The following is a 25,353-nucleotide window of genomic DNA, read 5'->3' on the forward strand; positions in this document are numbered from 1 at the left end:
TCTCTCATGTTCTCCAGCTGGCGTCTGGTCTGCCCTTATTTTGAGCTTCAGATCTGGTCTTTCCTCCATCTGTTCAAGGGCATACTTAAACACTTTGACATATTTGTGATTCTGGTGCAGCATTTATTGGAGGTCTGCCACAATGTTCAATTTGAGTGCACCATTTGACATTTGAACATTCCTGCACCGCTGTTCAGCCTCTTCTTCACTTGTGCCCATGAAGTAGACCTGAACAAACTTGTGTGCAGTATTGTTGTTTTCACTGGGAACAGGCTGGAGACTTCCCATCCTGTGATAACATTGACCTTGTATTGTAAATGTTGTAAAGAAAGAGTAGTCAGTGAGATCCTTTTCTGCCCCAAAGTAAGTCATTTGGAAGGCTAAGTTGTACCTCATAAGGTGTTTCTGAAAGTGCTTGGCATCAGCAGTGTTGCCAATCAGCAGCCTTTTCAGCACATCAGGAGGCTCTTCGATGCGGGGTAGCCAGACTTCACCTGCTGAGCAGCAAAGGCCTGCTGTCTCTGCCTTGAACGTTTTGGCCTTGCAATATTTGCACACCTTGTCCATTTCTCCAATGTCCACCTTAGAGTCAGAGCTGTACTTCTTTCTTGGGTTGTAAGCAAAGGCCCCTTTGAACCAATTGACTTTTGTTTGATCCTCTTCTGCAGTTCTTCTGTCAGCTTGCCTTTGCCTATCTTGCTCATCATCGGTCTCATCAGCTCTCTGAGCTTTCTTTCTTCTTGAATCTGCAGTAGATCGACCAAGAGATTTGGGTCTTTTACGTGGCATGATGAACTTAAAAATATATATAGCAAATAAATTAATACTTTGAGCAAAAGTCAAATGACAGGAAATACTGTTCATTTGTAGTGCAACACATCAAATACAAATGAACTTGAAAGAAAAGTGGACTTGAATTTATAGCCACATTAATTGATCAATTCAAATGAATTTCAAAATTTCAGGGTATTGATCAGTTTGAACTTTTACCTGATGTTCACTTGTCAAATGCACAATTACAAATGAGGCCCGGTTTTTTAAACCATTATAATAAAACGTAGCCTATAACCACCGGAATTTTATGCTGATTCCAAATCTGTGTCTAAAACTTTTCTCCGATGTGTAGTTCTTGAGTTATAAGCGGACATCCAGACAGACACACACACATGTTCACTGCTTCGAATGCCTGCTTGTGGTTCATAGTAGCCTCATCCCAGATGATGATTTTGCACTGTTGAAGGATCTTGGCGTTTGCTGAATTCTTGCTAATGTTGCAGGTTGGGGTGTCTTGCTTGGTCAAATCCAAAGGCAGTTTGAAAGTTGAATGTGCTGTCCTTCCTCCTTCAAGAAGTGTAGCTGCAATTCCACTTGAGGCCACAGCCAGAGCAATTTCCGACTTTTGACGAACCTTGGCCAGGATGATATTAATGAGGAATGTTTTTCCTGTCCCGCCAGAAGCATCGAGGAAGAATATCTTGCCAGCATCATCAGCGCGGTCCGTGTCGTCGTGGTAGCGGACCGTCTCTCTCTCTCTCACCATCTCTCTCTCTCACCGTCTCTTTCTCTTTCTCTTTCTCTTTCTCTTTCTCTCTTTCTCTCTCTCTCTCTCTCTCTCTCTCTCTCTCTCTCTCTCTCTCTCTCTCTCTCTCTCTCTGCTCTCGTCTCATCTGCCTCGTCTCTTCCTGCCTTGGTGGTCGACTCCTTCTCTCTTCCTGGCTCATCTGTTGAAATAGTCCGTCCGCGGCGGCGCTTATATCACGCGCCTTGCAAATCAACCCGCGCGCGCTTCGCTCCGCCTACCGGTGAACACGCCTCGGCCCTGACTGGTCGCGAGGGTTCACCGGCACCTCCCTTCGTGACACGTTGATGGGGCCACGCCTTCGTCAGGGAATTGATCAGTTTGAACTTTTACCTGATGTTCACTTGTCAAATGCACAATTACAAATGAGGCCCGGTTTTTTAAACCATTAAAATAAAAAGTAGCCTATAACAACCGGAATTTTATGCTGATTCCGAATGTGTCTGAAACGTTTCTCCGATGTGTAGTTCTTGAGTTATAAGCGGACATCCAGACAGACAGACACACACACACACACACACACAGACACTCCTCCTTTATTTATATAAGAAGATATATATATATATATATATATATATATATATATATATATATATATATATATATAACACTGATGTTTCTTAAACTATTGTGTGTATCCCATTTGTACAGCTTTCCAATACACCCCTCATTCTACCCTCCCTTTCAACATTATTCTCCATCCTTTTTGAAAAAAAATTCAATTTACCATTTATCAGATACAGATCCAAGATTTTAGGTTGGGGGCACAAACATTTACTTGTTTATAAGTTATTTAATTGTTTATCATTTCAGAATCTTTATGATTCATGCACAGATATTGATTTGTTTTGATTAAAAATAAATAATTAAACATTCATCGGATGGAATCAGAACTCTGGATCTCTTGTGTACGAAGCAATGGTTAAATTATGTCACAACACAACATAAATCAAGACTATGCTCACCTTCACTCTTTCGGTCCTCTTTTCTCCCGCCTCTGGAACAAACTCCCTCACTCTCTTCAATCCCACTCCTCCCTCCAGGTCTTTAAAATAGCTGTTCACCACCATCTCTTATCTTCCCCCATCCAAAACCTTGATCTTTTCTACCCCGTTAATTCACCCCAGATCCACTTTTCTGAAATACCAACTTCTTTCCTGGAAGTCCTAGCTGTGTCCATGTGGTTTGTCCCACTTACACCCCCACCCCCTTTCCCATGCCTCCTCCCCCCAAGCCCTCTCCCTCCCACAGATCTCACGATGTCACTACTCTCAAATATTGTACTTGTGTGCTTCCCCCTCTCTCCCCCAACTTGTCTCCCGCTCCCTTTATTACGTCTTGTGTCCGTATGTCTTATGTTTGATTTTTGGCACAATCATTGTATTAGCACACTTCAAAAACATAAAAATAATTAAACACTGATTAAAAGCATTTTTAAATGTAATCGTTGCAGATTTTACGTTTAATTTTTGAAATGCTATGCAATATTAGGTTGGCTTACCTACCTTATTATATATTTAGTCTTTGTCGTGGAAATTGTTAGAAAATAAATCGCTGCATGAGACAGTTTACTTTACCACATTCTGAGACCACATCCTCAGCTATATACACCGTAATATATCAGGGGGTGCGGGGGGGGGGGGCAGAGCTGGGTTCGCCTGCCTCTGGATACACCTCTGTTTAGTGCTGTAGAAATGACTCCAAGTGGGTTAAAGATGCTTAGTAAAGCACAGTTATTTCCTTAATGAGAGTCTCAGCATATGCGTAAAGTAGTTATATGTGATATTAGATATGCATCGCTTATGTATAGTTTATTTTATACATAATTTTTTTTGTATACAGAATCGAGGCTCGTGTAAGAGCTAACACATTGAACATGAAAACATGCAAGGACACATAAAATATGCAATGAAGGGAATGGTAGACAAAAGGGGGAGGGAGAGGGAAGCACACAAGCACAACAACAGTAGAGAACAGGGACGTCGGTAGATCTGTGGAAGGGGGAGGGCTAGGGAGGAGGGGTACACGGTGTAAAGCAAATGAACACAACTAGGAATTTCAGGAAAGAAGTTGGGGATTGAAAGAGGCGGATTTGGGGTGTTTTAACGGGGGTAGAAAAGATCTAGATTTTGGGTGGGGGAAGATAAGAGATGGTGGTGAACAGCTGTTTTAAAGACCTGGAGAGAGGAGAGGATATTGAAGAGAGTGTTGGAGATTGTTCCAGAGGTGGGAGAAAAGAGGAATGAAAGAGTGAAGGTGAGCAGAGAGTCTTGATTTTGGCAGTTTCACCAGAAGAGGGTTGCTGGCAGACCTTGTGCATCCTGCAGGAATATTTGGGAGACAGAGCACAGACAGAGCAGGGGGAGCAAGGCTGGAGAGGAGTCGGTGGAAGACAAAGACCACCAACCTACTTGCAGTGAGAGAGAGAGAAAGGCCCTCAGAATCAGCTTCATCGCAGGAGATTCCAATGATTTTGAATGCTTTGGTTTCAACTGCATGAAGCCGAGCTACGTGTGAGGCCAGAGCACCAGCCCAGAGGGGAGAGCAGTATTCCATTGAGCTGCGGATGAAAGCTTTGTATGTGGTGAGGAGCTCAGGAATGCCCAGAAAGGGCTTTTCACGGTGGAGGATTCCCAGACAGCGACTGGCTTTGGAGGCCAGCTTGGAAATGTGGTTTTCCCAGGAAAGATCATGGCAGATAGTGAGACCTAAAAGCTTGAGTGAAGAACAAGAGGATTGTTCAGAAGGTAGATGGGAGGGTTGTCCAGACGGTCTTTTCGGGGAGACAAGGTGAGAGTGTGAGAATTGACAGGATTGAAAGACATGTTCCACTTGTTTGACCAGTTTGAGATATTGTCCAGGTCTGAAGAGAGCGAAGAGGCTGCTGCCTGCCGATCTGAGGGTTGAGATATGGAATGGCAGAGAGTGGAGTCATCAGCAAAGAGATAAAGAGGATCTTCCAGAGAGTCGGATAAATCATTCATGAAGACCAGAAAAAGCACAGGGCCCAGAACACTGCCTTGGGGAACTCCAGCCTGAACAGGAAGGGGAGATGAGAGAAAACCCATTCAGGGCCACACATTGACTGCGACCAGAGAGGAAGTCTGCAAGCCATGCGTGGAGGTTTCCATGGATACCATAGGAGGAGAGTTTGCTGAGCAGGGTAGGGTGCCAGACTGTATCGAAGGCACAACATATGTCACGGGAGACAGCTCTGATTTCCTGTTTGGCATTGAGGACCTCCATCCATTGTTGAGACAGCAGAAGCAGGATGTCCAGCGTAGAATGACATGGTCTGAATCCAAATTGATGATCCAAGATCAAGCCATTGGAGAAGAGGAAGGATTTAATATCAGAAGCGATGATGGATTCCATGACCTTGCTGATGATTGGGAGCAGGCTCATTTGTCTGTCGTTGCAAGGATCTGTTTTTGCATATTTTTTGTGTAAAGCCGGAATGTTGGCTGATTTCCAAGATGCTGGCAGATGACCTTGAGCAAAAGAGAGGGTGATGAGAACAGAGAGAGGGTGAGATATAGCGGCAGAGCAGGATGTTAGGACCCGTGGGCTGATGCCGTCTGGCCCAGTTCCAGAATGAGAGTCGAGGTTTGACAGAAACTTCTCCACCTTGTCAGGAGAGAAGGACACAGAGTCCAGGAGCAGCTGGTTTGTTTGACAAATTTTTAGTTTGACATTGTCAACCCCTCCTCATGTGTGTCTCTAAAATCATCATCCCTTTTGATCTTTTATTTTTGACGTTTTCTCACCTGTAATCTGTCGTTTATGTGTCTTTGCATTTTGCTAGATCTTGGGGCACAAGTCTAGGCGGTATCGTAAAATGGGTATTGTGACTGCCTTGGCTTGCCTGAAAGTTTTGGGATGAAGGGTTGTGGCTGGGTCACTACAACACACAGGATGATCGGCACCCAATTGTGAGTGAGCGTGGAGGGGTGCAGGACATCATGGTGTGAGGTGGGGGACAGAGGAAATGCAGGAGGGGAAGGGGGAGTTACCAGACCGAATAGAGGATAAGGCTGGGTGTGGAGTCTGCAAAGCTGCCTGCCAACACCCCCTTGCTCTCCCTCCCCCCCCCAGCCCCCCCTCCACTCCCCCAGCCAGCTATGCCTCTCCTCCACCTCACAAGCCATGTGCTGGGTACCGCCTGTTGACCTGCAGCATGGACGCACCTCTACCTCTTGGCATCGGTTCCTGCTGTGCCCCACCGGGCACACCTGGGGTATTTCTGTCTTGTCCACCTCCAACTATTGTCTATCTCTCGTAGCATGTCTGATGGGCCGAGAGAAGGATATAGATAACACTTTATCTTAATTAGGTAAAGAGAAAATTTTAGCTACCTCTTAGAGATAATATGTAGTTGTGTGATTTTGTATTGATACTCGTTCATCATGTTCATTATTGAAAATCAATGGCATGTTTTAGCAATTTTGGCGGCCATTTTGAAAGAAATGGATGCGATGTTAATTTTTCGAGTTGGCTGATTGACTGGTTTTAAAGAGCATCTATATGAATGAATGAATGAATGAATGAATGAATGATCGAGTTCATTATTAAAAATCATTGGCATGTTTTAGCAATTTTGGCGGCCATTTTGAAAGAAATGGATGCTATGTTAATTTTTCGAGTTGGCTGATTGACTGGTTTTAAAGAGCATCTATATGAATGAATGAATGAATGAATGATCGTTTTAAGGCCATTTTCCCCGCTCGAGCAGGGGTTAGTCTTGCGGGCCCCATGACAATCATGGTTCCCTGTTTGAGGCAATGTTTTTATGGCCGGATGCCCTTCCTGACGCCAACCCTTGGTCACGCTCTTACAATGCGCAGGGATACGGTGTACCTATTCTAAATAGGGGTACACACCGTGATCATTCATCCCAGCAAGCTGGTACTCAATTTGCCGACCTCGGAAGGATGACAGGCTGAGTCAACCCCCCTGGCGTTAATTCAGCGATCGACCGGGATTCCGAACCCAGGATCCTAGGATCCCAAGCCGGCACCCTAACCGCTAAGCCAACACCAGGCTATGAATTGAGAGGAAGGTATGAATTGAGAAAATATTGGGAAAAAGAAGGGAATAGAACAAAGATTTAAAGTGAGGTTGGAACAGGTGTGGATTAAAAGAGGAAAGGAATGAAAGTTCTTCAACTTTTACACATGTAATAAGTATAACTTAGCCCTCATCCATCATAGACCTATAATCATTACAAATATGGCAGACAGATGAGGGTAAGGCTTACAGCAGGAAATAAGTTCATTAAAAAAATGTCAAGTTGAACGACAAAAAAAAAAAAAATTGGTACATATAAACCCATCAAAACAAATCAAACTATACGCCGTCCACATTTTGGCACAAAATGTTTCATGCATCATCGTGTTCACACCAACTGAACTGCAAATGGCAGAGATCGCATACCAGGATTATCCTAATGATTTCAAATTCCTGCCAAGCGACAGTATCCAAATGCCAAAATAACTTGGTGCGTGTATGCATTGATTTCAACAAAATGGTGGTTATTGCTCCAACAGCTCAAAAGAATAACACGTTCATTAAACGCAAAAGTGCCACGTCAAAAACCTGTAGATGGTGATGTGCTGGGTCACTGTGCACACACTAATCTAGATATAATAATACAATTATTATACAGGAATGCTTTTCTTCTGTTTCCAACTGCACCATCGCTAATTTGAAGAATGAAAGCCACGCCCAAAAGTGATGCTCCAATGAAATGCTGATATCGAATGGTTTTCCTCACCACAAAATGGCTGCCAGGCAACGAGGCCAGTCAAATCGCAATCAGCACGTGGTGATGGTGAAAGGGATGGCATGGTAATGGCAGCAGCAATAACAATAAATCTATATAATAATACCGTAAGGACTCGACTTTGTTATCCCTTTTACGCTGCACACAGTGACCCGATGCCCACGGCACTAATGCATTTACGATCTACGAACGGCGCTCTTTGTTTATCACGTACAGCCACACTCGAAAAATCTGAATTAGTCGACTTTGGGGCCAAAAAGCATACGATTAACGGCCGATACGACGCCATCTTACGACGCCATCATATTGGCGTCTGCTGGGCGAAGGCGATGCGAGCCGTCCGCTGATTGGACAGTCGAGTGGTGTGAACATGGCTGGTGTGAACCAAATGGTCTTTTTATTCCCTTGAACATTTTAAATTAGGATATATAAGGAAACGTCTTTATCGTCATTTTAATAAAGTTAAATGGAGTGACGTTGCGATACTCGGGGTGCGTTGCATAAATCCTCGTAACTCAGAGAGGTGTAGCAGGTGGCGAGACGTAACACTCCCAGAATGGCGCTATGCCGATTCCTATAACGAATCCATTCATTTTTCAAAAGTATATCGTAGCATTGTCATTTAAGTAGATTGCAATAAATACGTTGTTCATATACGCACTCTTCATTCTCATCTTTCCTCCTAACTCTTACTCGGACAAGGAAAGCCCCTATGCCATCCATAATGGTACACTCTATCCATACACGACATCCTCCCTTCCGTGGATGTTCCACGGGCATGGCCATGAACAGGCTAACAGTGCTGCAGTGTGCGTGCCGGAGTGCCAGGTAACGGCTGTGCCAAGGGATGGAGTGTCGGAGATTATAAAAAGGATCTTTCATTTTAGGGCGTGTATTTTAGGGTAAACTGTGACGGAGGATCAAAGGGGTGAGAAGGAAACAGAGTAGGGTAAGGGTGGGGGTTCGGAGGGGATCGATCATTAGAGAGCCACAAAAAGGAGTTCTATAAAAGGTTTACCATTTGGCGCACTTTCTTTCCCTCCACCACCAAAGGTGGATGGAGGTTGTGTTTTCACCCCCGCCTGTCTGTTTGTCTATGAACAGGATATCTCAAAAAGTTGTGGATGGATTCGGACGAAACTTGGTGACCAGGTTAGGTATATGATGAGGATGAATTGATTCAATTTTGGTGAAGATTCGAATCCGGATCCGGATACGGGAATTTTTAATTTATTAAGCGATTCATGACCATTGAGAGATGGGGCCCTAAAACGATATATAGCATATTTCAAAAAGTTGTGTACGAGTTGGTTAAATGAGTTGTTTAGATGACAAGAACAAGCTGATTCGATTTTGGTTCATGTCGGATCCAGATCCAGCCTATCAGTGGATACGAATCATAAAATGTCCACCTGGCGGAGGTATGCGCTCTACTGAGTGCCACCACTAAGTGGACAATCCAGAGCATGCATTTGTGCCGGTGTCGGCGATCGTTGTGCATATACGCACTCTTCATTCTCATCTTTCTTCCTAACTCTTACTCGGACAAGCAAATCCCCTATGCCATCCATAATGGTACACTCTATCCATACACCACATCCTCCCTTCCGTGGATGTTCCACGGGTTTCGGCTAGTCTATATAATAATAGCGTAAGGGCTCGACTTTGTTATCCCTTTTACGCCGCACCCAGTGACCCGATGCCCACGGCACTAATGGATTTACGATCTACGAACCGCACTCTTTGTTTATCACGTACAGACATACTCGAAAAATCTGAATTAGCCGACGTTGGGGCTCAAAAGCATCCGATTAACTGCCGATACGACGCCATCTTACGACGCCATCGTATTGGCGTCTGCTGGGCGAAGGCGAAGCAAGCCGTCCGCTGATTGGACAGGCGAAGGCGAAAGCAAGCCGTCCACTAAGTAGACAATCCAGAGCATGCATTTGTGCCGGTGTCGGCGATCGTTGTTCATATACGCACTCTTCATTCTCATCTTTGTTCCTAACTCTTACTCGGACAAGCAAATCCCCTATGCCATCCATAATGGTACACTCTATCCATACACCACATCCTCCCTTCCGTGGATGTTCCATGGGTTTCGGCTAGTTAAAAGTATTTATGCTATTGCTTTGACACAAAGTGCAAACAATTAAATTGGCTCAATAATTATGATTCAAGAACAATTTTAAAGATCATATTGTTGAGTTACCCACCCCTCTTCATTTCCAACATCTTCCAGATAATGAAAAAAACAACTTTTTTTTGAAAAGGAAACCATCAAACAAAGATAGGAGATAAACGAAGCATCACGGTGCAACATATGAGGCAATGTGAGCTGACAGTGGGCTGACCTTGCAGGATCCTGGGAAGTGGGACATATCGCTGGCGAGGTCACTATTTGGTGGACACCAATATTACAATTCCTAACACGAGTGCAACAATCGCTAATAACAAGACGAGGAGGCAAATTTTCTTTCGTGAAGAAGACTGATGCCGTGAAGCTGCACGGAGACCCGGTTGGCCTGCTGCACGCTCGTTTCTGCATTTTCTACATTGGCCTCGATGCTGTCGATCATGTCACCTTGTTCGTGGATCATGCTGCCAAGATCCTTGAATATCTGATTCACATCCACAATATCTGCCTCCAGTTGCACAATGGCACCTTCACGCTCTTTCAATTCCTCCAGATCTTGAGCAGTTGTACCCATGCTCTCATCCTGGCTTTGCATCTGCCGATCAGACTCAGGTCCAAAGTCAACAAGTTGTGTTTCTTTTGAACCTTCATCAAAAATTCCACCCGGTTGCAAAAGGCGGGAGTTTGCTCGTGCACGTGCCACGCTTTCCTTCTCCTTCTCAGCGGCTTTCCGCTGCACGATTTGAAAGTTGTTGAGTGCAGTGGAGAATTCGGACGCGAGCCGATCTCGCTGCAGCTTCCGCTGTCGTTGTTCAGATTGTGCAGCAGGTAAGGAACCGAGCTCTTTTAGATGTTGATTTGTTTCCTTTGCAAGTTGGTTTGTCTGCTGCTGCAACTGTCTCAGGCGTTCAATGTGCTCTGCAGTATCCTGCGTCGTTCCCGGTTGGTTGACCATGCGTTGAATCTTTGATGTGTTCTGAGAGATCTTCTGGATGTTCGTGCCGATGGTGGATGCAAGGCTGGAAAAAACCATCCACCACGCCATCCTCCATACGAGAGGGAAATCCACGATCGGACGACATGGTTGCTGCCAATTTGACTTCTGTCGGGCGAACCGTTTATACCACTCCAGACACTACTTGACCGTGCCCCACTCCGAGGTCCTCCGCAATTTCAACGCTCGCCGACATACAACCAATCGCCTCTCCCTGTGCCGTGCCCCAATCCGAGGTCCTCCGCAACTTCAATGCTCACCCACCCAGGTTGAAAGACGAGTTTCCAAAAGCATCGCTTCCGCATAGATCTGCTGTCATATGACTGCGCAAGGAGGAGCGATCGAGCGATCTCCGTAATGAGAGCCCACGTTCGGAGTGGACCACACCACACATCCGTTGAACTACTACAGCATGTTTAGTCAACACTGCCGTGTGTAACCCCGACCCGTATAGTCGATCATCTTGCAAAGAGCATCTATATACCAGCTTAAATGCCAAATTTCATGCTTGTATCTCAATGTGAATGATTCACCCTAATAGTGGGTTTTAGCTGCCGAGCTAAATGGTCACACGAGTTTGTAAGAAATTAAAACAACAACTTATCATCAAACTCAATTACCATGTGGTCCAAAGGTTAACTCTTTATCCAGCAGAGATGTGGAAGGGGTACTCAAACCTACATGGATGCCGCATGGTCCATGAACATGGCTGCACGTGGTACCCACATTCCGACACAGGCCAATATGGTAAGCACCTGCACACAGCACAATGCATGGATGCATCAACATACATCGTGCTTACATTAATTATGGTAAGATAACATTGGTTCAAGTTCCCGTCCCCCGAACCACTCTCCCCCTCTCTCCACCTTCCCCTTCCCCCAACACATCTACATCTGTCTGCATATCTTAAGTGTCATCTCTTCATTGTCTCCTTTGGTTTATGCACTATTCCCATGAGCCTGTTCACCTTAAGAACACATTGCATCAAAACTTAAAGGTTACATAGCCACAAATATCTTCTTCAAGTCCAAGCAATTGTAGAATGGTATTTCAAGCATGATTTATCAATATCTGGTAATTTTTATTTATTTATTGCATCAGCTTTTCCTGATCCATTTTGATTTACCCTGCCAAAGTACTCAACATTTTTGGGGCCTCATGGGGCTGCTACATTGGTTAGAGACTAGTAGTAATGGTCAAAATGAGGTAGGTTGGTCATTCGTATGGTCAACCCACACAGGAAACATTGAACTTGTCCATGCTACCTGTCAAAATGTCATTTCAAAACTGTAGCATGAGATATGGTACAATACACACTGCATTTGAAGGTACTGTTGTTTCCTGGTTTGCCATGTAAAAAAAAATTCTGTATCTAGGGATTTGTTCAGTTACCAAGCAGCTAGCTAGTGCTTGCCAAGCCAGCTGTTCCTTATCAATGGTTTCGAATCGAGTGCTTGCTTGATTGCTAAAGCCACTTGGCGAGTGCTCTACAAGAAACTTGGGAACTGAACACACCCTATATGTTGCAAAAACAAAGGTAAGATCGGACTAATAGTCTTTGCAAGACAACTTTGCAAGTTTTACTGGAGCAATTCAATTTTTTGGTAATTTCTGAAAATTCAAAGGTTTACCTTTCAAAAAAAAATCCCTAAATGGGAGAACAATGTCTATGATGGCCTCATGATGAGGACAGTGATTTGAAATCACGGAGGTTGTGGGTTCAAATCCAGCTGATGGTAGTAGCATTGATGGTATTGGATTCTAAGCTTCAGGAAACTGAGCTAGACTGTAGCTTTACCTTGTTACTTTCAGATTGTTTGTTAAAACTTAGCTAGCTCACTTATGACCTTCCAGGAATGGATAATCTATCAAGTCAACAAGTGGAACCAGTCCACACTTTGTGATAAACTGAAGATCATCGCGGCAATCGGGTAGTAAATTGCTGTGCATGAGAGGCACTGATGCAAACGAATCCAAGCAATAATTGATAATCCCATTGAATATAATACTCTACATTCACCCGATTGTACATCTTACTTCTTTTACATGATAAAGCACCACTTGCTGGCACACAGCAGAGCAGTAGCTTTCGTCATCCATGTCAGAGATGGAACCGAAAAACAAACAAGAAAGATGTCGTGCAGAGCACGATACTTGCAAAATCTACCCCCCCCCCCCTCCCCCCCCAAAAAAAGTTGCCATGGACACATCAAATTGTCCATTTCATTAAGATTTAAATTGACAATCTTAATCAAAGCTTGGTTCAATTGGATGAAAATTGATCATCTTTCAGATGAAAATTGATGATTTTAGAAGTTTGACCATAAGTTAACCTTTGACCTTTTGACCTCAAAAATAGTTGCTTTCCCAATTCAGTGAGGCACTATGTAATTGCTGTTTAATTCCCAAGTTAATCAGATGAAAAGTGACAATTTTTCAGATGGAAATTGATTTTAGAAGTTTGACCTTCAGATGTCCTTTGACATTTTGACCTTAAAAATAGTTGGTTTCCAAATTCAGTGACGCACTATGCAATTGCTGTTTAATTTTCAAGTCAATCGGATAAATTACGATTTTGGAAATTTGACCTTCGGCCTCAAAATCAATAGACCTCTTCCTTGAGCCAAACTCTACCATTTGATGAAGTTTTGTGAAGATTTGCTTTAAATTGTGACCTATAGGCGATTGACAGACAGACAAACAGACAGAATGAAAAATCACTCATAGAGCGACACTTGGCAAAACAGAACAAAGTAGAATGGCACTCAGTCGAGCATCCTTTTGACCTCAAAAATAATTAGTGGTAGAATTCAGTCACCTGATATGCAAATCGCCTTCAAAGTTTAAGTTAATCTGATGAAAATTGACAATTTTAGAACTTAGGCCCATATTGACCTTTTGGTCTATGTTGACCTTAAAAATAGTTGGTGGTTGGTTTCAGTAAACTGATATGCAAATCGTATTCAGATTTCAAGTCAATCGGATGAAAATTGAGGCTTCTAGAAATTCGAAAAAAAGTGGTTGACCTTTGGCCTATGTTTACCTTTTGGCCGATGCTGATCCCAAAAATATTTTGCAGTTGAATTCAGTTTGCTGATATGTAACTCCTTTTCAAATTTCAAGTCGATCGGATTAAAATTGAGGATTTTAGAAATTTGAAAAAAGTGGTTGACCTTTGGCCTATGTTGACGTTTTGACCTCAAAAATATATAGAATTTTGTCGGACCACGAACTCCACTATTTGGTGAAGTTTCGTGAAGATTGGTTTCAAATTGTGACCTGTAGGCAAGGATAAGTGAGCGGACAGACAAACACACACACAAACAAACACACAAACAAACACAAACCGGAGTGATCAACCTACTTGCAAAAAAAATTATTTTTTTGGCCAAGTAATAATGCACAAGACCAACAAATATACTTGAAAAATCTTCGATTTTGCAAGAAATAATTAAAAAGTGAGAACACTACCAATGGCTACCTTTCTTCTAGAAATTAAACTGTAAAACAAGATTGAAAACACAAAAAGTAAGATTGTAAAAATAAAAAATAAAAAGAGCCAGGCCGTTTGCCTGTGCTCACTGGCCCAGCCTCGTTGACCCAGAGGAGCCGGGACAGCTGCACTGAAGAACTCTCCACCCTTAGAAAGTGACCTGCTGCTTCGGCCCCAACCGCCACAGCCACAGCGGCCATTGTTGTCAATGTCACAAACAACACCAGCGCAAGAGTGTCCATTGCTGTATGACACATACATAAAAAAAACATTCAGTTTCTTAATACATTACATTAAACATCATTTATACAATTACAACTGCAACTATCTGTGATGAGCATTTTCACCATAGTCTAAGCAATCAAGGCACTTGTAGAAAATACTCATACAGGCTACAGAAAAAAACATGATTTGTTTCGAATGCTAAACATTTTTCTACTTATATATTTAAAGAAATATACAAGTAGAAAAATACATAAACATATGCATTGATCATGGAGGGAGTGAAAGTCATGCCAGCGTTTATTCGTTCTCAAACAAAATCTCGCACGGCCTTTTCTGAATCACCAGTGGAGGGCAACTTATTCATCAATAAAGTGCAGCCTTAGCGTAACATGCAGGGTGGAGAACAATGCCAACAAAACAATGGAAAATTTCCTTTCTTGAAGGCTATGTTAAAATTGATAGATGAAGTTTTCATCATGCTTTCTTCATAGCCCCAAATTATTGTGAATTTCAGGTTGCCAAACATGAGCACAAAAATGGAAAGCAAATACTGATCTGGCGCAATCAACTCAAGTGAATTCTTCTTATTTTTGCCAAAAACTTAAGTCAGCAAGAAATATCTAATTAATCTGAAGAAAAACCTGCTCAAGATTCACCACAAGATAAGTAAAAAGAAGATATATTGGATGATGAAGGAAGACCAGACAGTGGAGAAGACCACCAGGAGCCGTCATCTGTCTCAAAAAGCAACTTGATGTCTCCTGTATCAGCAGAGAACTCACCAGTGACATCTTCATCCCCTCACTGACACATCGATTATATCAGAGGGTTAAAACTTTCAATCTTGCAGAATTGGTCGCAAGAATAGTAGTTTCCCCACTCAGCAAGAATGAAAGCTGTAACCGTGGTTAAGGTATTCCGCATGTAGGAGTGGAGTTTGCTGTTGCTTCCAATCCATGGTGACACCAGAGCCTTTGTTTCTGGAATAATGTGAGATTGAAAATAAATTGGAATCTGATCACGAAACATGTGAAATTAAGGACAGATTTCGATGTGCGGCCAGGGCTGCCAACTTCGTTTCTGTCTCCTTGTTGAAACAAAGGGTTGTACAAAGTGAGTTGGCACCTACCTTCTCAATGCAGAACTGCCAGATAATGAAGAGCATCCATGATGTGATCATTGTTTGTGACAAGCAAAGCATACCAGTGTTACGTGCTCCTCCCTGACCCCCTGGTCACGATGTACCTCCGAGCCCCGAGAGGAGTCACGGCAGAAAAATGTGTTATTCTGTATGTCAAAGATCAATGGAGAAGCCACCCCAATTGTTACTCACAAACAAATATTGTATTAAGATCACACAAGAATAACAGTACAACAATAATAGTATTCAATAGTACAATCAATATGTCCTATGATGGTACCATCAGTTTTGGTAATATAGAACTCACTGTGCTCCAAGTGAGTGAAACACGAACATCCCCAATGTCTCTTATTCCTGGCTTCAAGCCCAAAGTTGATTCGCTCCAGCGATCGACAGAACGATGTCCGATCAGACCAGAATCCCGTTCGGATGGCAAATACCGTCACACAGCCACAGCTGTACAAAGGCGCCCTCAAGGCGACTGGGATATCCAAAGGCGCCCTACAGGCGACTGAGAGATCACACCCTCGGGTATTAGTAAGGGCATTTTATGAGATATTTCACAAATCTGTTAACTAAATTGTTACCAAAAAATTTCTTCACCAATATGTTTGTAAAGGTGTGTAATAACATGTGTTAAAATGTTGAAGTTCAACTCCCGTGGGAAACCCAGAAAAAAAGCTGTTGAATTCGGGTACCGAAAAAGTATTTTCGAGAATTTTTTTTTTTTTTATCGGCCCTTAAGTAACTTATGAGGGGTCAAATAAGGGTTTTTCATGATTCTGAGTTGATTGTTAACATTTATATTTTCACTTTTACATTTACACACAAAGTAGCTTTTATTTCACATACATATATAATACTCAAGAGTTATTTCTCATTCACAATGTCAGAAGTTTCAACAGTCATTGTCTATGTCTTCTTCAGACTCAACAACATCATGACTGCAGTTTCTGCATGTAATGCCATTACAGACTCCACAGGCCGAGATGCACGTGACCCCATTCTTCTTGCAGCTGCATCGCCGGTTGCTGCAATCTCCATGACAATTACAGCTCGTGAACTGCAATAGCTCCTCAGGAGCCGTGGGGTCCAGTGTTGGAACTGGCTCATACCCATGCACACCTATTGTCCATCCATAGTCACTGGGGTTCAGAAACATGCTCTGTAGAAGGATCCAGTCGTACTTCCAGGATAGATCAACTGGATCACATCTAGTAGTCCAGAATCTTCCATGATGTTACCCATTGATCCAAGATAAGACTTCAGCAGGTGAAAACCACCCAACCTTGGAATGACGGGTAGATTTGCCTGCTTTATTATATTCACAGCCTTCAGCCAAATCGGAAGATCAAAGGTCACTATAGCGACCCCAGCGCGCCGTATGCACTCTTTCAGAGTGGTGAAGATGGTGTTGAGGTCATTAGGGTCTCCTTCAATAACTGGGAGGAACTCGATCTGTGTGCTCTGCTTTGCATCATTAGCATGGATTCTCTTCATCCAGCCATTCCAGTTGGAGTGTGGGAACTCAGGATCGTTGGCTTTGATCACCCACCCCGCTGCCCAGAGTGTGTCACCTGGAGTGAGGAGTGGCTGATCATGAGCCAGGGAGGAGGAAAGCTCAGCGAGGGGGAGAAACATGATCGCGTTCGTTCCTATCTGTTTCCTGTTCGTAAATGGAATAATCTTTACTTCAGTTCCTCTCAGGATCTTAGCTTTGTCGAGTGCCTTCAACTTCACCCGGGGGAAAGCTGCTGTTGTCTGTGGATCTGGCAAAGGTGGTGCCGGAGAGGTGACTTCGATCCAACCCATTGAGTGAAAGGGAGTGTTTCCGTGAATAGAGACAATGTTTAAATCTATATTGTCTCCAACAAACTGAGTGACTGCATTGTTTGTTTCCCCAACCTCCATAAAGACCACCTGATCATTACTTGACAATTCACTTTCACTGGCTGGCACTTTGGCTGTCATCACTGATTGATCCTCAAGCGCAGCATCAACCGCAACCTCATCATTGATCTGTTCATCGGTTTCCTCCACAATGGTGTCAAGAGTGCCAGAAGTATCTGGAACATCATCTCCACTCCTACTATTAAGGAAGCAGTATTTGTAGTTTTGTGTCTCCGTGTAAGACTCGGTGTATCCCAGCCGGTGGAACTTGTTGAGCATCCATTTTGACCCAAATCTATGATCAAGTTGTATGGCAAGCCCAATTTGGTGTGGCAATACTCCAGACCGAGGTCGACAGGCCTTAATAAAATTCTGCCCCCAAACGGCAACTCTTTCGTCTGTCTTGACAATCGGTCTCAAGAACATCTGCAGGCTTGCAGGAACAAGTGTCAGCTGACTATCGATGTCAGTCATACTGTGTGTGGTGGGGTATGACTTTGGACCTAAATCAATCAAGGCAATATCATTGGATATGAACTTGAGTGCCGTCTTTATGATCTGAGTCTTCTCATCTCCATGGTCAAGATTAGCATGATGCTCTCGCAGAATATTGTCGGTGCCATCTTTGAGACAGAGTACATCTGCCCTTCTTTCCTGTGTTGTGAAATACAAGGTGTCTTCGTATTTCTCTAGAAGTTTTATCTTTAGCCAATGCTTTGAATAAGAAAGGCTCTTCTCTGGTGACTGATCAAACTCCTGCAGCTTTTCATGGACTTGGTCCATGTTCATTACCCCATGCTCTAATTCTGAGTCTAACCATTCGCAGAATTCAATAAAAACTGCCTCTCGCTCCTCATCAATACTCCTCTGTCCTCTCTTCCTTTTTCCTTCCTCATCAGTCTTGGACAACTTGCTTCAAAAAGGGGACCAAAAAACAACAACAACCATGATCCCCGAAAAAGGCCAACCCCTGCTTGCGGGGAAAAATGGCCTCTAAAGGTGGTGCATCAGTCTTGGACAAACTGTCACCTCTCGCAAACATAAGTTTGCATCGCAAATGGTACAGTGTTTCTTCTGCTACCAAGTCTTTGATCCCTTCCAGGCGTCCAGTGACTTCAGTGCCCCAGTCATCCCCGCGACTCCGTGCTGTCTTCAGCAAGCTTGCCTTCAGTGTATCTGCAGTCAAATTATCTGGCACTCTGTATTTCTTTCTAGCTTGTGCTGGATTATTTTTGTAGAGCTGGGCTGGTTGGTTGCAAAGAATGCATACATCCTTATACAGGAGGTCAACTGACTGTGATCTTCTAGAACTGCAGCCAGTTGATGAACTGAACTCACAAGTAGTGCGTCTTCTCTTCAACTTTGATGACTCTTTCTCTGCCTTTGATGCTTGAGCTGACTTCTTGGTGGTTGCAACAAAGTTGTTGTACAGATCATTTTTACACTTCTGGTGGTACCTCCGTTTTCCTTCCTTTTGAGCCTCCTTCATACGTTCCACAACAGTAACATTTTCGACAGTTTCTGCTTGTTTCAATAAAGTTGAGTATCCCTTTGGAGTTGCCTGTATGAGCCTTTCAGCTGGTGTATACGAGCGTGCACAGATGAAGCAATTGAGCACAGGTGGAGTAACGTCTTCATCCATATTGCTAGACTCCATGTCCTGCAAAGTAGAAAATGAGATATATTTAGAAATTATTTTTCCACAAAGGAGTGTCTGTGGTGAAATATAAATGTTAACAATCAACTCAGAATCATGAAAAACCCTTATTTGACCCCTCATAAGTTACTTAAGGGCCGATTAAAAAATATATAAATTCTCGAAAATAATTTTTCGGTACCTCAATTCAACAGCTTTTTTTCTGGGTTTCCCACGGGAGTTGACCTTCAACATTTTAACACATGTTATTACACACCTTTACAAACATATTGGTGAAGAAATGTTTTGGTAACAATTTAGTTAACAGATTTTCATATGTTTCCCTTACTATATGGATGAAGTAACCTTCAAAAAGCCACGTCACACACACGCCCCAGATCGACGTCTGAATGCGGTGGAGATGGTCGAAAGAAGCGAAACCGTGAGCGAAGCACAAGTCCTGCACAAGTCAAAATGGCCGACGGCTCGGTCTCGTGGCGCAACAGCACGGCGATGATTCTCTCCTGAATCGATAGCAAAACCTGACACGCAGGTTTAATCTGTCACAGCGCTAACCACGCTGTCATAGGAATCCCATTCATGCTAACCCCGGAAGTTCACTAGCGACTTTCGTTCGACAACGTTCGCCCCGGACCTTGAAGCGACTCGCTTCTTCTCCGACTTCACTCGCTCCGCCTCTTTTCTCTCCCTTCCGCTTTGTCATCATCTGGTTCCTGTTTCATTTAAAACCTTAACCTTTTATCTTTTGAAAACAGTTCATGGACAATAAACCTTTTGAACACAATAATAGTACATGGATTCAGAAATATTTACAGGGGATGCAAACCACCACAACGGAAGTGACGAATCCGTAACACTTCCCCCCCCTCAAGAAAGAAAGTTTGAACATAGTGAAAACTTTCTTTGCAGGCCAAAAACATTTTTTGAATGAAGGTTAAGGGGTTGTGATCAAAAATCCAAAGTTAAGCAAATCTATAGCACTTTATAGGGAGGCCGAGCTGAGAGCCAGGTTTCATGGTGGTTGGGTGGTGAGGCCTGGAAGTATTCACTACATGGACGCCTTTAGGAACATGGAGTTCACGGTTAATCCGTATAGGAATCTTGGCTCGGCTGCTCCGCAGCATTCAGTGCCTCAAACTCTTCCGAACTTTCATAATAATCACGGTTGGAGCGCTTGTCGCTGTAGTCACGTGAATAGCGGCCTCCTTCTCGACCACTACCCTGATAATCATCCCTTCGGAAGCTGCCGTAACTCTGGGAGCCTCCATAGTCACCTCGACTGCGGCCACCACCAAAACGACTACTCCCACCCCAGGAGCCATAGCCACCCCTGAAACTACCTCCACGTTTTCCTTTTCTGTAGCCCCCTCGACGCCCATGGCCTGCCTTCTCTACTTCTATGGTCCGACCATCCAAATTCTTGCCATTCAAATTCTTTTCTGCATCTTTGGCGTCCTTTGTGTTTTCAAACGTGACAAAGTCAAACCCTCTTGACTTTTGCGTCTCCCTGTCTTTTATCCACAACACTTACAAGAGCGGTCCATATTGGCCGAAGATAGAGTCCAGAACAACCTCCCTTGTTCTGAAGTTCAGTCCACCTACAAAGAGCTTGCCAACATTGCCTCCTTCCATGACGTGTGTGCTGACACTTAGTTTTTAGGTACTTGACAAGACGTGCCTGTACAAAGCATGACGTCAGTACCTTCCTCTTCTCTTCAGAGTGCTTCCTACCCATAACACGAGTCACGGCACAGGATGGAAAGATACCCGGAATCTTCTGCTCTAACTGTGCAGTGTTATTTTCCATGCTAGGCTTTTCAACAAACATCGGGTTACCAGAAACTTGACCACCGGCCAAATCATTCCCGATAACAAAAGATGTTCCCTCTACAGGTAGAGTGGCTTGTAACCCTACGGTGACCGGTCCTGACACCAAATCAGACTTCAAATGGATGACATGAAGTGGGGCTTTAACACAGCCACCAACCCCCTGTAAAAGAACACTAACACCAGTTGCCGTCTTCTCTGACAATGGCCAAATGCCCTCAAGCATCAAAGATTGATGTGCTCCTGTGTCCCTCAATACCCTAACAGGTCTCTGGTTAGTCGAGTCTCCATTCAGTGACACAAACCCCTCTGAAATAAAAGGTTTGTAACCCTCTTGAACAAGGTCGTTCTGTGATGCCGTAACTTTGGCATGGGAACCTTCACAAGGCACTGCCCTCCAAGGACGATTTCTCGCATTTGCCAATGCATTCGGAGTTGTACTAGTCTGACTCCGCTCCTGATTTTTCCTTTCCAGGGCATAACATTGGGACATCAAGTGTCCAGGTTTCTTGCAAAAAGCGCAAGTAGGCCCGGAGGAAAAACTCGTGGTCTGCCTCGAGCCCCCCGGAAGATAAGTCTGTCTTGGAACTGTAGTCTGCTGATCCCTAAAAGTCGCGGTATCAGATTTGTCCTCATAGTCATCTCTGGGCCGCCCCCATGAATATTCGTCCTCCGCACTGGATGCACCAATGCACCATAACTCCCCTGGCGAACTCTAGGTGGGAAGTTAGGTTTGTGGAACCCCATCCTGTGTGTCAAGGCATAGTCATCGGCCACAGTTGCTGCCTTATACAACTCTGGTACCTTCCTTTCCTCCAGATGTACTTTAATGTCCTCATGGACACACTGTTTGAATTCCTCCACCAAGATCAATTGTTGCAACAGTTTGAAGTCTTTCCCAATTAAATCCCTTTCGAATCACACCACCGATCAAACATGGTTTCCTTCATTCTGGCAAACTCCACATGGGTCTCACTCTCCCTCTTCCTGGCATTCTGGAATTTTTGCCAGTAAGCTTCAGGGACCAATTCATAGGCTTTGAGAATGGCTTTCTTCACTTCCTCATAATCTATACATTTGTCAATCGGTAAAGCCGAAAATATATCTTGAGCTTTACCCACCAGAACACTTTGCACTAACATAGTCCAGGACCCCACAGGCCATTTTAGCATTTGAGCCACTTTCTCAAAGTGTAAAAAAAACTTGGCTACCTCCTTTTCATTGAAGGGTGGAAACAGCCTCACATGCTTACCAACATCCCAGGTGTTCTGACTAGTTGCCGAACCAGCCGGCATGGATGCTACCTCTCCCCGTTCTCTCATCAATTCCAGTTCCTTGAGTTTAATTTCCCTCTGACACTCCATGTCACGTTCCTTTAACTCCCTTTCGGCTCTTCTTTCCTCTGCTCGTTTCTCCTCGAGTTCTTGTTCCTGTTCTACTCTTTTTTCCACGAGTTCCCTTTCAACTCTCCTTTCCTCTGCTCTTCTCTCCTCGGGTTCTTGTTCCTGTTCTACTCTTTTTTCCACGAGTTCCCTTTCAGCTCTCCTTTCCTCTGCTCTTCTCTCCTCGGCTTCTTGTTCCTGTTCTACTCTTTTTTCCTCGAGTTCTCGTTCCTGTTCTACTCTTCTTTCCAAGAGTTCTCTTTCAGCTCTCCTTTCCTCTGCTCTTCTCTCCTCGGCTTTCCATTCCGACTCTTTTCACCTTTCCTGGCTCTGCAGTTGCATCTCCATTTTCCGAAGCTCCACATCTTCTTTTTCCTCGGGTAACCAATCCAAGGCTACCTCTGTCCATGTTCCCTGTCCCACCAGAGATTCTACCACCAATGTCTGCATCTCTGCTTTCTTCATATGAGCTCGGACCTCCAAGTTAAAATGTTTGGCCAATCTCAAGAGTTCCGATCTTTTTAACGCTAGGAACTGTGCCTCATTAGGGGACGCCGCAAACATTTCTGCGTCAAACACCATGGTGACTATTAGTTAGCACCTGTTAACCTTCACACAAAAATTTCCAAATTTTTTGAAAAATTTGGGAATGTTAGAAAAATTCCAAATTTAGGAATTCTTGGAATGTTAGGGAATTCTATCCCGGACGAATGTTATTAGGGAATTTAATCCCGGACGAAGACCCAATTTCGATCCCGAGTCAATTGGACGAGTCCCCAATTTCTGTTACGTGCTCCTCCCCGACCCCCTGGTCACGATGTACCTCCGAGCCCCGAGAGGAGTCACGGCAAAAAAATGTGTTATTCTGTATGTCAAAGATCAATGGAGAAGCCACCCCAATTGTTACTCACAAACAAAGATTGTATTAAGATCACACAAGAATAACAGTACAACAATAATAGTATTCAATAGTACAATCAATATGTCCTATGATGGTACCATCAGTTTTGGTAATATAGAACTCACTGTGCTCCAAGTGAGTGAAACACGAACATCCCCAATGTCTCTTATTCCTGGCTTCAAGCCCAAAGTTGATTCGCTCCAGCGATCGACAGAACGATGTCCGATCGAGACCAGAATCCCGTTCGGATGGCAAATACCGTCACACAGCCACAGCTGTACAAAGGCGCCCTCAAGGCGACTGGGATATCCAAAGGCGCCCTACAGGCGACTGAGAGACCACACCCTCGGGTATGGACGAAGTAACCTTCAAAAAGCCACGTCACACACGCGCCCCAGATCGACGTCTGAATGCGGTGGAGATGGTCGAAAGAAACGAAACCGCGAGAGAAGAACAAGTCCTGCGCGAGTCAAAATGGCCGACGGCCCGGTCTCGTGGCGCAACAGCACGGCGATGATTCTCTCCTGAATGGATAGCAAAACCTGACACGCAGGTTTAATCTGTCACAGCGCTAGCCATGCTGTCATAGGAATCCCTTTCATGGGAACCCCAAAAGTTCACTAGCGACTTTCGTTCAACAACGTTCGCCCCGGACCTTGAAGCGACTCGCTTCTTCTCCGACTTCACTCGCTCCGCCTCTTTTCTCTCCCTTCCGCTTTGTCGTCATCCGGTTCCTGTTTCATTTAAAACCTTAACCTTTTATCTTTTGAAAACAGTTCATGGACAATAAATCTTTTGAACACAATAATAGTGCATGGAATCAGAAATATTTACAGTGGATGCAAACCACCACAACAGAAGTGACGAATCCGTAACACCAGTAATATGACAAATTAAAGAGAGGAGCAACTTCAGGGAATATTCATCAACCTGAAGTCTATATGTCCTTCAGTCCTGTAGATGTCCGTCTCGGAGGCCCTGAAGTAGATATGTCCTTCAATACTGTCGATGTTGAGTTGTGCGGAAATATCACCTGGAGAATTCCCCAGACAATGCTAAATATCTGATGCAGTCAAGGTGTTGCTATAAATGGAACCCTCTTCTCCCCTCCCAGTTAAGGCCAGAGTTCCCCAAAGTAGAGTCCTGGGCCGAGTCATCAAAAAAACAACCTCTCCAATGCTGTGGAAAATCCTCTCTTCCTTTTTGCGGATGACTCTACATTGTGCCGTACAGTACCCCAATCCCACTGCAAGGCAAATTGCAGTTGCATCACTCTCTGCTGATCTGCAATTGATTAGATCCTGGTCTGATAAATGAAACATGTCCTTCAACCATGGAAAATTTCACGGTCTCCCCATGTCACTCCAGAAGGATCATTAAACTAACCCATCAATCCATTTCTATGGTCACCCACAGGAAGTGATTCAGTCTCTTGAACTTCTCTGCCTCACTACCATCCATGACCTCTCTGAAGCTAACCGCATAGCAAAGCTGGCCGCCAAAGCCAGCCTCAGATTTGGCACTCTGGGTCAATCCAAATCTTTTCTTGGAAAACAGAGCTACTCACAGTCGAGGCCTTTGGCCAAAGCTCAATGGAGTACTGCTCTCTCATACAAGTTGACACCCCAGCAAGAAATCTCTCTTCTGGAATCTGTGGAATCCAAAGCTCTCATCATTCTTGGGGTCTCCCATGATGAGACCGAAGCACAAGGTCTAGTGCTTTCACATTACAGACAAATTGGTGGTCTCTCGGTTTTTCTTTATCACCTCCTCCCCAATATTGCTCCCTCTGCTCTCTCAGTCCTCTGACCCTCCCTAACAACTCCAGGATGCATGCATTCTTCCAGAAACCCTCTTCTGGTTAAAATTTCAAAATCTAAGCTGAATGCACACCTTCTCCCATCAATCGAACCGCCTTCCAGAGGCCATTCTTTCCCACTCTTCCCTTCAGGGCTTCAAGCAGGCAGTGCACCACCACCTAATGTCATCCTCCATCCTGACGGTAAATAAAGGTAAAGGAACGGATCCTCCATCCGTTCCTTTACCTTTATTATCCCCAATAACCCTTCCTCACACAATTATCTTACTTGCTGATTTCAGTGTTGCCTCTCCTCCTTTGTCTCTTCTTTTCCTATTCAATAATTCTCTTGCTGATTGCGCCAAATTTTCCCTCCACTACCCCACTGTCAGTTCAACCTTGCTCTTCCATGACCTCAACTCATGAAAAAACAAGTACAAAAAGTTTTAATTAAAACAAACGCCGCGTCGATGTTACACAATGCCTAGATGCAGCTGTGCCTATAACGTCGATGTTATAGGCACAGGACATTCCTATTGAT

At 44.0% G+C, this 25,353-nt stretch overlaps 2 protein-coding genes across 3 annotated transcripts in view; both read right to left on the reverse strand.

Annotated features, from left to right (window-relative positions):
- The window catches only part of LOC137418712 (organic solute transporter subunit alpha), a 122,697-nt gene that overhangs the window by 52,666 nt on the left and 44,678 nt on the right, over positions 1 to 25,353 (reverse strand). For both annotated transcript variants that reach the window (XM_068104816.2, XM_068104815.2), the window contains 2 exons: positions 14,081 to 14,235; positions 11,177 to 11,250 (listed from right to left, as the gene is read on the reverse strand). In XM_068104816.2, coding sequence (XP_067960917.2) covers positions 11,177 to 11,250; positions 14,081 to 14,235 — 229 coding nt within the window. The remainder of the gene's footprint in view (positions 1 to 11,176; positions 11,251 to 14,080; positions 14,236 to 25,353) is intronic.
- Positions 9,663 to 10,713, reverse strand: LOC137418711 (syntaxin-12-like). Its single transcript, XM_078775170.1, is given in 2 exon segments — positions 9,663 to 9,883; positions 9,886 to 10,713. Coding segments are annotated over 2 exon segments (783 nt in total). The 5' UTR covers positions 10,547 to 10,713; the 3' UTR covers positions 9,663 to 9,761.

Source organism: Myxine glutinosa, chromosome 4, assembly GCF_964187855.1.
Source record: "Myxine glutinosa chromosome 4, kmMyxGlut1.1, whole genome shotgun sequence".
Lineage (NCBI taxonomy): Eukaryota > Metazoa > Chordata > Myxini > Myxiniformes > Myxinidae > Myxine > Myxine glutinosa.